The 13,701-nt window shown below is 58.8% G+C and overlaps 1 protein-coding gene across 1 annotated transcript in view; it reads left to right on the forward strand.

The window, feature by feature from the left end:
* The window catches only part of ALDH4A1 (aldehyde dehydrogenase 4 family member A1), a 32,390-nt gene that overhangs the window by 16,448 nt on the left and 2,241 nt on the right, over positions 1-13,701 (forward strand). The window contains exons 4-14 of the mRNA XM_004272465.4: positions 1,170-1,217; positions 2,047-2,202; positions 3,770-3,919; positions 3,998-4,072; positions 5,188-5,375; positions 7,624-7,697; positions 10,175-10,371; positions 10,502-10,549; positions 11,345-11,497; positions 12,253-12,374; positions 13,563-13,681. Coding sequence (XP_004272513.1) covers positions 1,170-1,217; positions 2,047-2,202; positions 3,770-3,919; positions 3,998-4,072; positions 5,188-5,375; positions 7,624-7,697; positions 10,175-10,371; positions 10,502-10,549; positions 11,345-11,497; positions 12,253-12,374; positions 13,563-13,681 — 1,330 coding nt within the window. The remainder of the gene's footprint in view (positions 1-1,169; positions 1,218-2,046; positions 2,203-3,769; positions 3,920-3,997; positions 4,073-5,187; positions 5,376-7,623; positions 7,698-10,174; positions 10,372-10,501; positions 10,550-11,344; positions 11,498-12,252; positions 12,375-13,562; positions 13,682-13,701) is intronic.

Here is a 13,701-nt window from a genome sequence, read left to right on the forward strand (position 1 = left end):
CCACGTGTCATCCTTGGAGCCCTGGCATTTGGGGCCGTGGCGGCGTGAGGGCAGGAGCTCTGTTACCGGGATGTATTGCTGACTTGGGGTGTCCGCAGTCCACTGGGATTGGATGTGCTGAATAGAAGGGCCCGGGTCCCCAACTTCTCGGCCCCTGAGGCTCACAGGCCAATCTCAGGTATAGACAGGATACAGGTGACCATGCCGGGGAGGCCACTTTGCACTCAGACCAGACCAGTGCTGCCCAGTAGAACGTTCTGAGATGACGGTGGAAATGTTCTGAATCTGCTCTGTCCTCTTCGGCAGCCACCGGCCCCACGTGGTTATTGAGCACACGAAACCTGGCTTGTGCCATGTGAGTTGAAGTTCCAGTAGGCATGTGTGACTAGCGGCTGCCTTATTAGACAGGAAGGCCCTAAACAGTCCATTGGAAGACTTATAGGTGGCGAAAGTGCTGATAATTATGGTGTAAAAAATAGCTCGGGAAAGAAGTGGTGTTTCCCCCGCCTTGTTGCCCAGGCTGACATTCAGCACTGCCGGGTTGTTTGTAAACGTCTGTTGGGGTTTCATCCCTTTTAGACGAGTTAATCTGGGTCCCAAGCACGGGGCTCGAGAAGCAGTTGCTCTGTTCCTTTAGGGCCTTGGGGGGTGGCAGAAATCCTGAGTGTTTCACAACGCAGTGCATCGCCTAGGGCCTCCCGTGGTGACAGCCCACCACCGAGCCTCACGCCAGACCCAGGTGTAAGGGCAGGAGCTATGTTGGAGGACTTTTCACCTGTGACCCCATTTGGTCCTCCTCTCCGTGCTTTCCCTGATGGGGAGACTTGGAGAAGGAAAGTCAGCTTACAGAAAGCTGCACAGCTAGTAGGGGGCAGAGCCGGGATTCGAACCTATGTCTGACCCAAACGTCCATGCTTTCCCTCAAAGACTGTTCTGTTCATACCTTTCTCCTGCACCGTGAACCTTCCAGAGCTCATCAAACAGCAGGTGCCCCTGTAACTCTCAAGGTGGAGAGGTCAGCATGGACCTGGGCGATTGGAGAAGGCATCATGGGGATTGGAGGGCAGAGAGCAAGTGGCCTGGAATGCCAGCTCTGAGCCCGGCTCCATCCCCACCTGCCCTGGCACCTCCCTCCTGGACAGCGACCTCACTCTTCTCTCTTCTTTCAGCCCTTTAACCATGGACACAAGGTGGCCAAGTTCTGCTATGCAGACAAGGTGAGTCCCTGGCGACTTTGGGGTTGGGGTGCTACCCTGTCTTGTCCGGTTAGTTGCTGCCATGGGGGTAGAGGTCAGTCACTGCTCCCCTCTCGAGCCATGGAGGGTGGGGGTGTCCGGGGGGCGGCTGGCACTGAGGGCGTCCCCGGGCACGTGTCTTTGACTGGGCCAGGCGTGCCGGGGTTAACTTGCGCCTGATGAGAGCTGCCTTGGCCAGGGCTGGGACATCCCCGCACATGCCCCTTGGAGGCTACCCTGATTTAGGGAGGGGGAGGGGGTGCTGGAAGGCTGAGTCAGGGAAATTGGAGGCATCGTGGATGGGAAGCCAGGCAGAGAATTGGCATCAGGGAGGGCCAGCGAGAGGCCACGGGGTCAAGGTGTCACGTGGTGATGAGGGCAGTTGGCAGCTGGGATGCCAGCGGCAGGTGTCTGTCTCTGGCTGCAGTTCTGGCCTGGCAAGGGCAAGGTCAGGCCCGGACCTCAAGGGCTGGAGGCTCTGGACAGCGGGTTCAGGAGCACCAGGGCCCAGGAGTAAGAGGAGGCCCTGATGAGACCACGAGAGAGAATGGAGCAAGTCCTTGGCATGTTGCCCTACCTGGCAGGCCCCTCGGACTCCTCCAGCCTGTAGCAGGGCAGGCTCGGAGCCTGGGGCAGCCCAGCTGGCCATGGGACATGGCGTCTGCCGCTGTAGGGGGAGGGGGCTGAGGGCCGAGGGAGCCAGGGGTCTTCCCTGGGTGAAGAGTGACCTCCAGATCTCTCCTCCCTCCCTCGCTCCTCTGGGACCCTTCCTGCTGCAGGAGGAAGCCCCCAACCTTTCCCTCTTCATCAGGCCCTGCTTCACAGAGCCATCGAGGCCGCCTTGGCCGCCAGGAAAGAGTGGGACCTGAAGCCTGTTGCAGACCGGGCCCAGGTCTTCCTAAAGGCAGCAGATATGCTCAGCGGGCCGCGCAGGGCAGAGGTCCTGGCCAAGACCATGGTGGGACAGGTGAGATGCCCACTGGCACAACCGGGGATGTAGGGGAGGCAGTCGTACCCCATCCAATTCAGCAGGCATCAGCTGAGTGACTTCTGGGTGTCCAGACCTGCTCTGCGTGCAGGAGCCCAGGAGGTGTCCTTGACGGACCAGGCCTCGGAGAGGGGACAGACCTATATACTTTGTAGACAAGGTGGATTGAACTACGCTTTGCGTGTCCTACTCTGGAAACGGCCCCTCTCATCCACTTCTGTCCCCGCCCTGGGCCAGGCCCTTGTCGTGCTTTGCCTGGACTGACAGTTGCCCTACGCGGTCCTCCAGGCTCCATCAGACCTCTGCAGCCCTCAGAGCGGTTTCTGTGACACCTCCAGCAGGTCACTCTAGCCTTATGAACCACCGAGATCTCTCTCTCTCTGGCTGAGGGTCACGTCCCAAGTCCTGAGCCAGCCCCCAGAGCCCTTCCATTACCACCTCTGTCCAGCTCACCAGCCGCTCTGCCCTTTCCTGCCAGGCCATCCCGCCCATGATGTCACCAGCCTGGACCTAGCAAGGCTCCTGGACACCTCAAGCATCCCATCTCCTGCCTCTGCCCCGGGTCCCCTGCCTGCAATGCTCCCTGTCTTCTCTGCCTCATGAACTCTTAACTGTCAAGGTCTAGCCCAGATAGCGCCTCCTCTGTGAGGCTTCTAGAACCTTCTTAGTTCATAACGATCTGTCCTACCTCTGTGCCCGCCCCCCTTCCCCAACATGCTGTTCCTCTGTCGGTTATAGCTCAGATTCCATTGGGGTGTAATGACTTACTTTGTGTTTGTTTCCCCTTTACAAGTTTTTTGGGCATTGTAATCACATGCTAGTGTTCTCTGTCTTTCTGCGTCTTGCACCGTGTCTTCCTGGAGTCACAGAAGAGCCTGATAGATGTTTTTTGAGTTGAATGCATGTTGAGCCAGGGAGTGGCATTAGCAGTTGAGAGAGGGTTAATTTCGCCTTAGGGGGTTTGGGTGACCCCAGCGCTCTTCCGGTTCGCCATCACGTAGTGAGAGCGCCCTCTGCTGCACGGAGCTGGTATAACAGCTCCACACCCGGCTAAGTGTCTCCTGATTCAGCAGAGCCCCTGGGGTGGGTGTCGGGCTCCAGAGTGTCCCAGGTGAGCCACAGCTGGGCAGAAAGAGGCGCACACACTCCAAGACCAGGTGAAGGTGCCTCTTTATTTGATTTAAGACTCAGGAGCTTGTAGGACGCATGGTGGCCACGCAGAGCAGGAGGCAGTGTGTCTTAGCTCAGCTTCCCCTGCTGTGCGTCCTGAGCAGGGTTAGCAGCTGCCAGTGACCCAAGGAGGGGCCCCCCGACCCGAGAAAGCCCGATTCTTGCTGCCCAGAGTCCTTTCCTCACGGCTCACGTTCGCTGTCAGGAGAAACAGACAGTCTAAGGAAATGTTTACAGTCCTCAGGTCTCCTGGTTCTTGGCCCAAATGCACCTGCAACCCAGTGTCACCATGGGCTCAGGGTCCAGTGAGTGTCAGAAGAGGGCTATTGGGAGGCACGTCCTCCACCACTGACCCCCCGGCCCTCCCGCCTCACAGGGGAAGACGGTGATCCAAGCAGAGATCGATGCCGCGGCCGAACTCATTGACTTCTTCCGATTCAACGCCAAGTTTGCCGTGGAGCTGGAGGGGGAGCAGCCCATCAGTGTGCCGCCCAGCACCAACAGCGTGGTGTACCGGGGGCTGGAGGTACCCCCAGGTGGTGGAGCGGGGGTTGGGGGCTGCTGGAAGCCCTGGGCTTGGCCTCACCACCTCCTCCCTCCCCAGGGCTTCGTGGCAGCCATCTCCCCCTTTAACTTCACTGCGATCGGCGGCAACCTGGCGGGGGCGCCGGCCTTGATGGTGAGCTGTGGGCAGCAGGCGGGCGTGGCAGGAACAGGTCATCACTCCCTGTCAACAGACAGGAGGCCACGTCAGAGCCCATGGGGTCCCAGCCCTCATTGCGGGGAGAAGCACAGAAAGTGGAGGCAGCTGGGGACTGTGGAAAAGACTTGGGGGTCAGAGGCTGGTCTGGGTCCCAGCTTTGCCCCACTCTGTCTGGGTGACCCCAGGCAAGTCCCCGCCCTCCTCTGAGGCAGTTTCCTCACCTACAAAGTGGAAGTAAAAGAAAAGCTTACATTACAGGGTCATGAGGAGCAAAGGAGGCCACGCTTGTGACGCATCTAACGCCAGGCAGGTCTGGCCCGGCGCGGGCTTAGCATTATACAGGGGCAGCTACTAATGATGATACTTACAGCCCACCTTTGAGTGCCTGCTCTGTGCCTGGCGGCTAATTTGTCAAGGTGGCAAGGCTAGCAAATGACGGAACGGGTACGGATCTGGGCTTGGTCTGTCTCTGGGCAGGTGGTCTCGAAGTTGGTGGGCTCCACTGTCGTTATCAGGGTGAAGGTGGCCATCGGCTCCCAATCGATGGGGCAGATGCAGCCCTACCCGCGGAGGTCCTGGGTGACTCGGGGCACAGCAGGAGGAGGGCTGACAGCTGTCAGGCAGCTGGGTGATCTGGAAGCGTGCTCGTGCACAGGGCCATCCTCGTGCATCTGCACTCAGACGCACACACACCCGGCACCCACGGGCCCTCGTCCAGGACACGTGCAGACAGAGCCCTGTGAGCACTTGCCCAGCCTCGCCCCGTAAGCACCCAGCGAGTTGGAAACACCCAGAACAGACCTGCCCAAGGGGTGCTGGCAGGACCAGTGGGCACAGGCTTCTGGAGGAAGGGAGGCTTTCGTAACCAGAGTGTGGGAGCAGACAGGCAGGGTGTGAGCTCACTGACAAGGGCTTCTAGGGCCTGGTGTGCAGCACCTGGGCACCTGTAGGAATGGGGCTGGGTAGGGGATAGCCTGGCTTGCATGGGGTCCTGGTGGCTCCAGGTGAGGGATGACCATGCTTCAGGGTAGGGTGGGAGTCAGGGCTGGCGGCCCCTCACTTCATGAGTCATCACTGTGCCTCCCGGGCAGGGCAACGTGGTCCTGTGGAAGCCCAGTGACACTGCCATGCTGGCCAGCTATGCTGTCTACCGCATCCTCCGGGAGGCCGGTCTGCCCCCCAACATCATCCAGTTTGTGCCAGCTGACGGGCCCACGTTTGGGGACACTGTCACCAGCTCGGAGCACCTGTGTGGCATCAACTTCACAGGCAGCGTGCCGTAAGTCCCCGAGGTGGGATGGGCAGGGTGGCCTGGGGACGCTTACCAGACCTCGTGACCTCTGTCCGGGAGCTGGGGCTGTGAGCCCAGAGGTCAGGCGCTGTGTGGCCCTGGGTGAGCCACTTCACCTCCCTGAGCCTGTTTCTTCACCTGTATGACAGTAGTCATGATTCTTACCTTGCAGAGTAATCGTGAAGGCCAAACTAGTTAATGGACAGGAAGGAGTGTGACAGGCTGGAAGCGGCCTACAGTTGTTTAGTGATATGGATTTCGATGCCACTACCATCCCTGGAAAGGTCACAAGGGAGCTTGGGATAAACTGGAGGAGGAGAGTCAGGAAGGCTTCCTGGAGGAGGTGGCATCTAAGCAGACGAGTAGGCCAGGCAGAGGTGGAGGAGAGCGTTCTAGGAGGGGGAACAGCATATGCAGAGGCATAAGGCTGAAGCTGTTGGGCTCTGGGCTGTGGACGTGGTCCCGTGGGGCTGGAGTGTGGAGATGGGGGCCGAGGGTCAGAGGGTGGGGGCAGGATATGGTTCGATCACAACTGCTCATTCACTCACTCACTCACTCAGCTGGTGTTGATCGAGCCCCCATGTATACCAGGCTCTGCCGGTGCTAAGACTGGGCAGTGAACACGTGGAGTGGGCAAGGGCCTACCTCTTGGGGGATTTAGTCTTGTGACTATAAGGCCCCATGAGCCTGCTAAGGTGTCTGGACTTTATCCTGAAGAGGATGGCAGCCACGGAAAGTTACATGCAGGGGGCGTGGCTTAATCAGACTTCTTTTGTTTCAAACAGGGATTGCAGATGGTAGCTCTCCAGTTGGCCCTGGCAAGTGGCTCTGTGTTCTTTGACTCCTAATAGGGATGGACCAACCTTGTACCATTGGGACAGTTTCATGTAAAAATCCAAATACTGGGCCTCTCTTAAGAACCTGGTCCCACTGGGCCTGCATTTCCATGTGGCACCATTGGCTGGAGGCGGGTGGGAGGTCTCTGGTTCCCCCCCGTCCTGACAGGCCCTGGGCCTCTGCCTACCTGGACGGCCTCGCTCATTCTCTGGCAGACTCGATCACCTGTCTGTGGGGTCAAGGTTGGGGGTGTTCAGTGGGAACATCCAGGCTCGGGGCAGGAGGTGGGCATCGTTCACCAAGGTGGGCAACCCAGACGGCTGGGCACCTGGGAGCCTAGGGAAGAAGATGAATCACATGGTGGTCACTTTGAGTTTGAGGTCCCCATGGGCCATCTGGGTGGAGATGTTGGGGTCTGCACTCCGGGCCTTCCAGGTATCCTAGGGACACCTGCGGTGGCTTCTCGCCCTCTCTGCCTGGCCTCAGGCTCCCTTGCAACAACAACCCCTGCTAAGGTTTGCCGGGTGGAGGTGGCAGCGTTAGAATTGCTGAGGAGGGCTGTTTTCCAAAAGGCCCGCTCTGCCAGCCACGGGCCCCATGGGTCTCTGCCTATTAGCGGGTGGAGCGGGCCTGGCCCCCATTTGCCATGCTCTGATGAGCAGCGGGCTTAAAGGTAGGAAAGTCATAAATTAGTATTAGCTACTGTGTCGCCAGCTCCCTGGTGATTAGCATTTTTATTGTTTTGTGGTGCTGAGGTTGGTCACACTTGGAGCCCAGGGAGGAGGTAGGGGCCTGAGCTGCCTCTCCCAGGACCCTCTTTGGTTCTCTGGAGCCTGGGCGTGAGCTCGTGGTGCCCCTCGCAGACCACGGTGGTGCCTGTCCCCCATCAGGCACCCATAGCATAGCCAGCACTGTCCCAAGCACTTGACTCACATTAGAGCCATCGCAAAACAGCCCTGCCAGGTGGAATTGTTCTTTCCAGTTCCCAGACGTGGCACGGAATTTGAGGCTCACAGAGGTTAAGCGATGGTCGCACGATCACACAACCGTGTATGCCTGAGTCAGGACTCAAGCCCGGCATCCCCTGGCCTCAAAGCCTGGCCCTTCTCTGCACTATCTTGCTGCCAGCCCTCCCCTTGCTCCCTCCTTGTAAGCCCAGAATGCAGTCCATTTCCAGCTGCTCCCACCTACTCGGTTCCCCATCACCATCACCACCACCACCACCACCAGCACCGCTGTGACCCCTGCCCGCCTCCTGTGGGGCTGCTGCCCCTAGCGCTCCTCCCTGGGCTTTCCAGCCTCTTCCTCTGCTAGGGCCTACTCCCTACTCCCCAGGCCTCTCACCCTCTCAGGTGCCTGAGCCTGGCTCCCTAGTCACTGCCCTGTCCTCTGGTTTTAGCACCTTCAAACACCTGTGGAAGCAGGTGGCCCAGAACCTGGACCGGTTCCACACCTTCCCGCGCCTGGCCGGAGGTAAGGGCCCTTCTCCCCGTGCCCTGCCCTACAGCCCTAGGGACCCCTCCCTGCCCTGGCCGCCATGCAAGAGAAGGAGGCGGAGGTGATGCCCCCAGAGGTGGGGCGGCCCTGCAGACGCAGAGAATTCCTTCAGGGTGGAGCCCCTGCTCTGGCACTTATACAGAGCATTTATGCCTCAGAGTGTGCAGTTTTTCTTCCATTCATCCATCCATCATTCAGCAAGTAAATTATTAAGTATGTTCACAGGCACTTTTTGGACACTGGGGATGCAAAAGATGATGAGACCCAGAGACCCAGCCGTTACGAACCTCTATTCCAACAGCGGGAGGCAGACAGTAAACAACTAGATAAATGATGTCAGGGAGTGAGAAGGGCTGTGGATAATTAAAGGAGGGCAAAGACGTGACAGGCAGGGACCCTCAAGGGCTGGGCGTGGTGGGACTGTGACTTAGGGTGGCTGGTGGGGTGGGAGGCCCCTTCAGGGAGGGAACATTTGATATGAAACCTGAGCAATGGAAAGAAACCAGCTTCGCAAAGGTCCGGAGGATGGGCCATCATGGGCACCCGCACTGTCCGCTAGAACTTTCTGCAGTAATGGACATGGGCTATATCTGTGCTGTCCAATAGTATAGCCACTCGCCACGTGTGGCCGCAGGGCACTTGAAACGTGGCTGGCATGGCAGAGGAAGTGAAAGTTTTGTTTCATTTAATTTTAATTAATTTGAACTTAAATAGCCACGTGTGGCTGGTGGCTGCCCTGTTGCACAGCCCAGATCTAGGCCAAGGAAATGGCAAATGCAGAGACCATGAGGTGGGAATGAGCTTGTGTTTGAAGAAACAAGGCCAGTGTAGCTGGGGAAGGGAGGGAGGGAGGGCGGGTGGCAGGAGATGGGGCTGAGAGGTCAGCAGGGCCAGGTCTTGTCAAAATAATAATTTTCCCACAAAGAAACAGTTTCATGGTCAAGGACATTTGGCGTGCACCGTGTTTAAAGTAAAACGGATTCCTCACCTGCAGGACTTCTCAGAGCCTTTAATGCACTAATATATGCATTGCTTATCTTCAAGAGCAAAGGCTGATGTGCAATGTTTCCCAAACTCTTTGGACTACACAACCCTGTTTTGACAGAGGACCCCCTGGACCATGTTTTTCATGGAACACACTCCGGGAAGATGCTGAGACCTCTTGAGAGGGAGGGCTGTCCAGGCTCACACAGTGCAGTAATGGCAGAGCTGGAGCTGGTGGTTCAGCATTCTTGCTCCTGGGGGTGAAGTGGGGGGTCACAGGGAGACTGGACCCCACGCCTGAGCGGGTGGGAACTTTGTGAAATTTTATTGAAGTATAGTTGATTTTATAATACTGGGTTAATTTCCACTGTACAGCAAAGTGATTCAGTTATACATATATATATTCTTTTTCATATTCTTTTCCATCATGATTTATCACAGGATATTGAATCTAGTTCCTTGTGCTATACAGTAGGACCTTATTGTTTATCCATCCTATATATAATAGTTTGCCTCTTAAGCTGGTGGGAGCTGTGATGGGGGTGTCAGGGCAGGTGACCCTCCTCAGGGCCAGCTGTTGCATCTCCAATTTCCAGTTCCCCAGTGTGCCCCAGTCCAGCCTTCACGAGATGGGGGACAGTGAGTCCCTTGTGTGAGCTGTCCATGGTTTTCTGTTCTGTCTCCTTCCCACCATCTCCCTGAGGGAGAGAGACCGCTACTTACTCTACCGCTCCCCGCCTTGAGTATGAGACTTTAATCTCTCTGTGCCTCAGTTTTCTTGTCTTTAAAATGGGATAATAATGCGAGGTTGCTGTGAGGCTTCAGCGAGACGGAGCACGAAGTGCTTTGACCCGAGTCTGACAGTTAGTGCTTTGTAACGAGCTGCTATTAGCTGATGTTTAACCGAGTGAGGAAACCGAGGCCCGGAGGGTGGAGTGATCTGCCGAGGCTCCCTCATGCCAAGGAGATCGAGGAGGGGTGTCCCCACCGTGGATCAGGCAGAGGGGCCAGCCCTGGCCGTGGACCTGGGGTGGCCCCCTCTCCTCTCGCTGGGTGGGGGTCAGGGGAAGGCTCAAAGGAAGCCACGCCCACTGCAGGGAGTGGACCAGCTTTGGGGAGCCTTGGGTTCTGGTCCTTCCTCTGCCTTTATGTTGGGCAGCAGCCCCAGGGCTCAGTTTTCTCATCTGTGAGTTGGGGGAGCTGGTCCTGATGCCCCCTGGTGCCCTTCGCCCTTGCCTGGGCCTCCGTTTTCTCATCCCTAGGGTGGGAGGACAGGCCTGGCTGATCAGTTTCTGGGAGGTTGTCGGGCTCCGACTCTGCCTTCTCGTGCCCTTGTCCTGCCAGTACTGGGGCTGGTCGCAGGGCCAGTGTAGCTGCGGACGGGTGTGGGCAGTGCGTCGGGCCCCTCGCTGGCCTGGGGAGCCCACCCCCTCCTCATGCTCCTCCACCGCCCCGCCCCACCCCTGAAGAGTGTGGCGGGAAGAACTTCCACTTTGTGCACCGCTCGGCCGACGTGGACAGCGTGGTGAGCGGGACCCTGCGCTCAGCCTTCGAGTACGGCGGCCAGAAGTGCTCGGCCTGCTCCCGCCTCTACGTGCCCCGCTCGCTGTGGTCGCAGATCAAAGGGCGGCTGCTGGAGGAGCGCAGCAGGATCAAAGTGGGCAACGTGAGTGGCGCCGGCCTCCCTGCCACGGCCCAGCGGGGGGCTGATGGGATTGGAGGCTGGTGGGGGGGTGCGGGGAGGGCGCTCCCTTTGTCTCCGACTCTGTCTCCTCCCATGTCTCTCTTGCTTCCAGCCTGCAGAGGATTTTGGGAGCTTCCTCTCCGCCGTGATTGATGCCAAGGTATGAGCAGGAAGCAGGCCGTTCCCGGGGTCCCGTGCCTGGACTGGGTGGGAGGGGTAGGAACAGCTATAGGGGCGACCCAGACCTGCTGCTTCGAGCAGGGCAGCCTGATAGCCACGCATACACCCGCACCACCCCTGCCAGCTCTGAAAAGGGTGGAGGCATCCGTACCCAGAGGGCAACTCGCCTCCCGCACACCCTGCCCCAGGCTCGACAAGACCCCTTTAAGTGCCTGTGTTCATACGCACACGTACAAATAGGCCTGCGCACCGCATGCATCAACCCAAACGCGCACGTACATGCACAGCCGCGAGCACGTTCATTTAGATCTCTGAGCGGGAGCATGCCTGTAGATTCACCCACGTGCACACGCACGCCCGCATGCACACGTATCCTACACAGAAGCATTCGTGTGCAGGTTCACATGTGTATATAGGCACCCTTGTGGGTCTGCATGCACAAACACATACACATAACAAACACATCCATGTAACGCAGGCATACGTGTGCCTACGTACGGAAACCTACAAGTTCATGGCCATGCATGTATATGTGTGCTTGTGATGTTTGTAGTTGTGACACACACATACGCACACACACACAAGCGCACACATCTGCCCTTGTCTCTGCCCTGGTTCAGCCAGGCCCCGACTTTTGCTGTCAGGGCCCCCTCCCCCCCCACTTCAGAATTTGGGCCCTTCAGGGGCAGGTGTTTGGGGTGAGCGTCAGGGGGCTGCTGCTGGGAATGGCCTCCAGCCAGCCCTTGATGCCCCCTACCCCACCCCACCCCCGCAGTCCTTCAGCCGCATCAGGAAGTGGCTGGAGCACGCCCACTCCTCGCCTAGCCTCACCGTCCTGGCCGGGGGCCAGTGTGACGACTCCGTGGGCTACTTCGTGGAGCCCTGCATCATCGAGAGCAAGGACCCCCAGGATCCCATCATGAAGGAGGTGATGGGGGGGGCGGCCCGGGGCCGGGAGGAGGCAGCCTCTCCCCCGAGCATGGCACACGCACAGGGCCCTGGTGCTTCACGGGGCGTCATCCCATCTCACAGATGTGGAAAGCGAGGCCCTACGAGGGGACCATCTCACACCCGGTGAGAGCAGAGCCAGGCCCTGAGCTAGGGCCTCCTGACCCCACATCCAGTGCTCTGTCTTCGGCACTGCTGACCCGGGCTGGTGTCATGGCGCTTGCGCTGTCCGCAGCCACCGAGGTCCCTGTGGCCGTCTCAGTGGCTGACACTTGTAGACTCTTAACTGTGGGCCGGGCATTTGACAGAGATGAGGTGGGCATATCGTTCCCATTTTACAGATGAGAAACTGAGTCTCCGAGAGGTCGGGGGGGTCAGGAGGACGGTGCAGGGGTGGGGGTCTTCCCCCAGCCCCTCGATGGCAGAGGGGACGGTGATACCATCGGGCAATTCCTGGGCCGGCTGTTGCCAGAAGTCTCTCCTTTCCAAGGGCCTGGGCCCTTGGCTCTGGGTGTGGGTCTGGCTGGCAGGGAGGCCAGAGACTCCTTGGATCTTCTGCCAGGTTGGGGTGGGGTGGGCCGGGTGGAAGCCAACCCCGAGGGAACCCAGTGGGAGGCAGCGCCTGGCCCTTCCTGCAGGGGCTGAGGAGGGGGATGGGGAGAGGCGGAGGCCAGAGCAGGGAGACGGGAGGCCTCGGGGTGTTGGTGGGGCCTGACCCTGGGGCTTCTCTCCCAGGAGATCTTCGGGCCTGTGCTGACCGTGTACGTCTACCCGGATGACGAGTACAAAGAGACGCTGAGGCTGGTCGACAGCACCACGAGCTATGGCCTCACGGGGGCAGTATTTGCCCAGGATAAGTGAGTGGCCGCAGCCCCTCCACTCTAGTCCTGGTGTCCTGTCCCCACAGGACCCTGCTGTCCCCGGAGACTGCCTCCTGGGTGCTGATCCTAGTAATAATGCTGCCCTTGCTTCTCTCCGTTCTCCTCACCTCTGCCCTGACCGGCAGGTAGACACAGGCAGTGGGCTCTTTGTTAAAATGCAGATTCCGGGGCCCCACTCTTGGCTGCTGAATGTAGGTGTCTAGGGGTGGGGCTGGGGAATCAGTGCCTTTGACCTGCTCGCCGGGTCTGATGGGGCTGCAGAGTGGAAGACAGAGGCTCGGGCCCAGGTGCACTGCTTGGCTGGCAGAGGCAGGATTCCAACTTGAGCACCGGGACACTAAACCCCAGGCTTTGCCCTTTCCTTTCTCCGTGGTACTGCTTGTCTCCCCGTGTCTGCCTTTAAGAGTGGAGGCGGGGGGCTTCCCTGGTGGCGCAGTGGTTAAGAATCCGCCCACCAATGCGAGGGACACAGGTTCAAGCCCTGGTCCGGGAAGATCCCACATGCCGCGGAGCAGCTAAGCCCATGTGCCACAACTACTGAGCCTGCGCTCTAGAGCCCGCAAGCCACAACATCTGAGCCCGCGTGCCACAACTACCAAAGCCCGTGTGCCTAGAGCCTGTGCTCCGCAACGAGAGAGCCACCGCAATGAGAGCCTGTGCACCGCAACGAAGAGTAGCCCCTGCTCGACGCACCTAGAGAAAGCCCGCGCGCAGCAACAAAGACCCAGCGCGGCCAAAAATAAATAAATAAAATAAATTAAAAAAAAAAAGAGAAAAAAGAAAACACTGAATTGTTTAAAAAAAGAAAAAAAAAAAGAGTGGAGGCGGGATTGGAACCTGAGGGGCAGGCTGGGGGTCTGGAGGTTCCCCAGCTCCCAAAGGCAGGAAAACTGGACCGAGATGGACCACTCCCTCGAGTACGTACAGCCTGAGCCTCATCCAGCCCTCACAGATGCCCTGCGGGGGAGGCGTGCTAACCCCCTTTTCAGAGGAGGACGCTGAGGCTCAGAGGCTCCTGGGAGCCTGTCAAGGGCCCATAGCTGGCGGCTGGCCTCATGCTCACCAGGGTGGCCCATGTGGGCTGGGACGGGGGTGTTGGAGGTTGTCCCTGGGTCTGGAACGAGGGTGAGCTGGCCGCCCTCTTACCGCTGCCCTGCCTTGTAGGGATGTTGTCCGGGAGGCCACAGAGATGCTGAGGAACGCTGCCGGCAACTTCTACATCAATGACAAGTCCACTGGCTCGGTGGTGGGCCAGCAGCCCTTCGGGGGGGCCCGAACCTCTGGTGAGTGGGGCCCCCTTTCC

The sequence above is a fragment of the Orcinus orca genome, chromosome 1 (assembly GCF_937001465.1).
Source record: "Orcinus orca chromosome 1, mOrcOrc1.1, whole genome shotgun sequence".
Taxonomy (NCBI): domain Eukaryota; kingdom Metazoa; phylum Chordata; class Mammalia; order Artiodactyla; family Delphinidae; genus Orcinus; species Orcinus orca.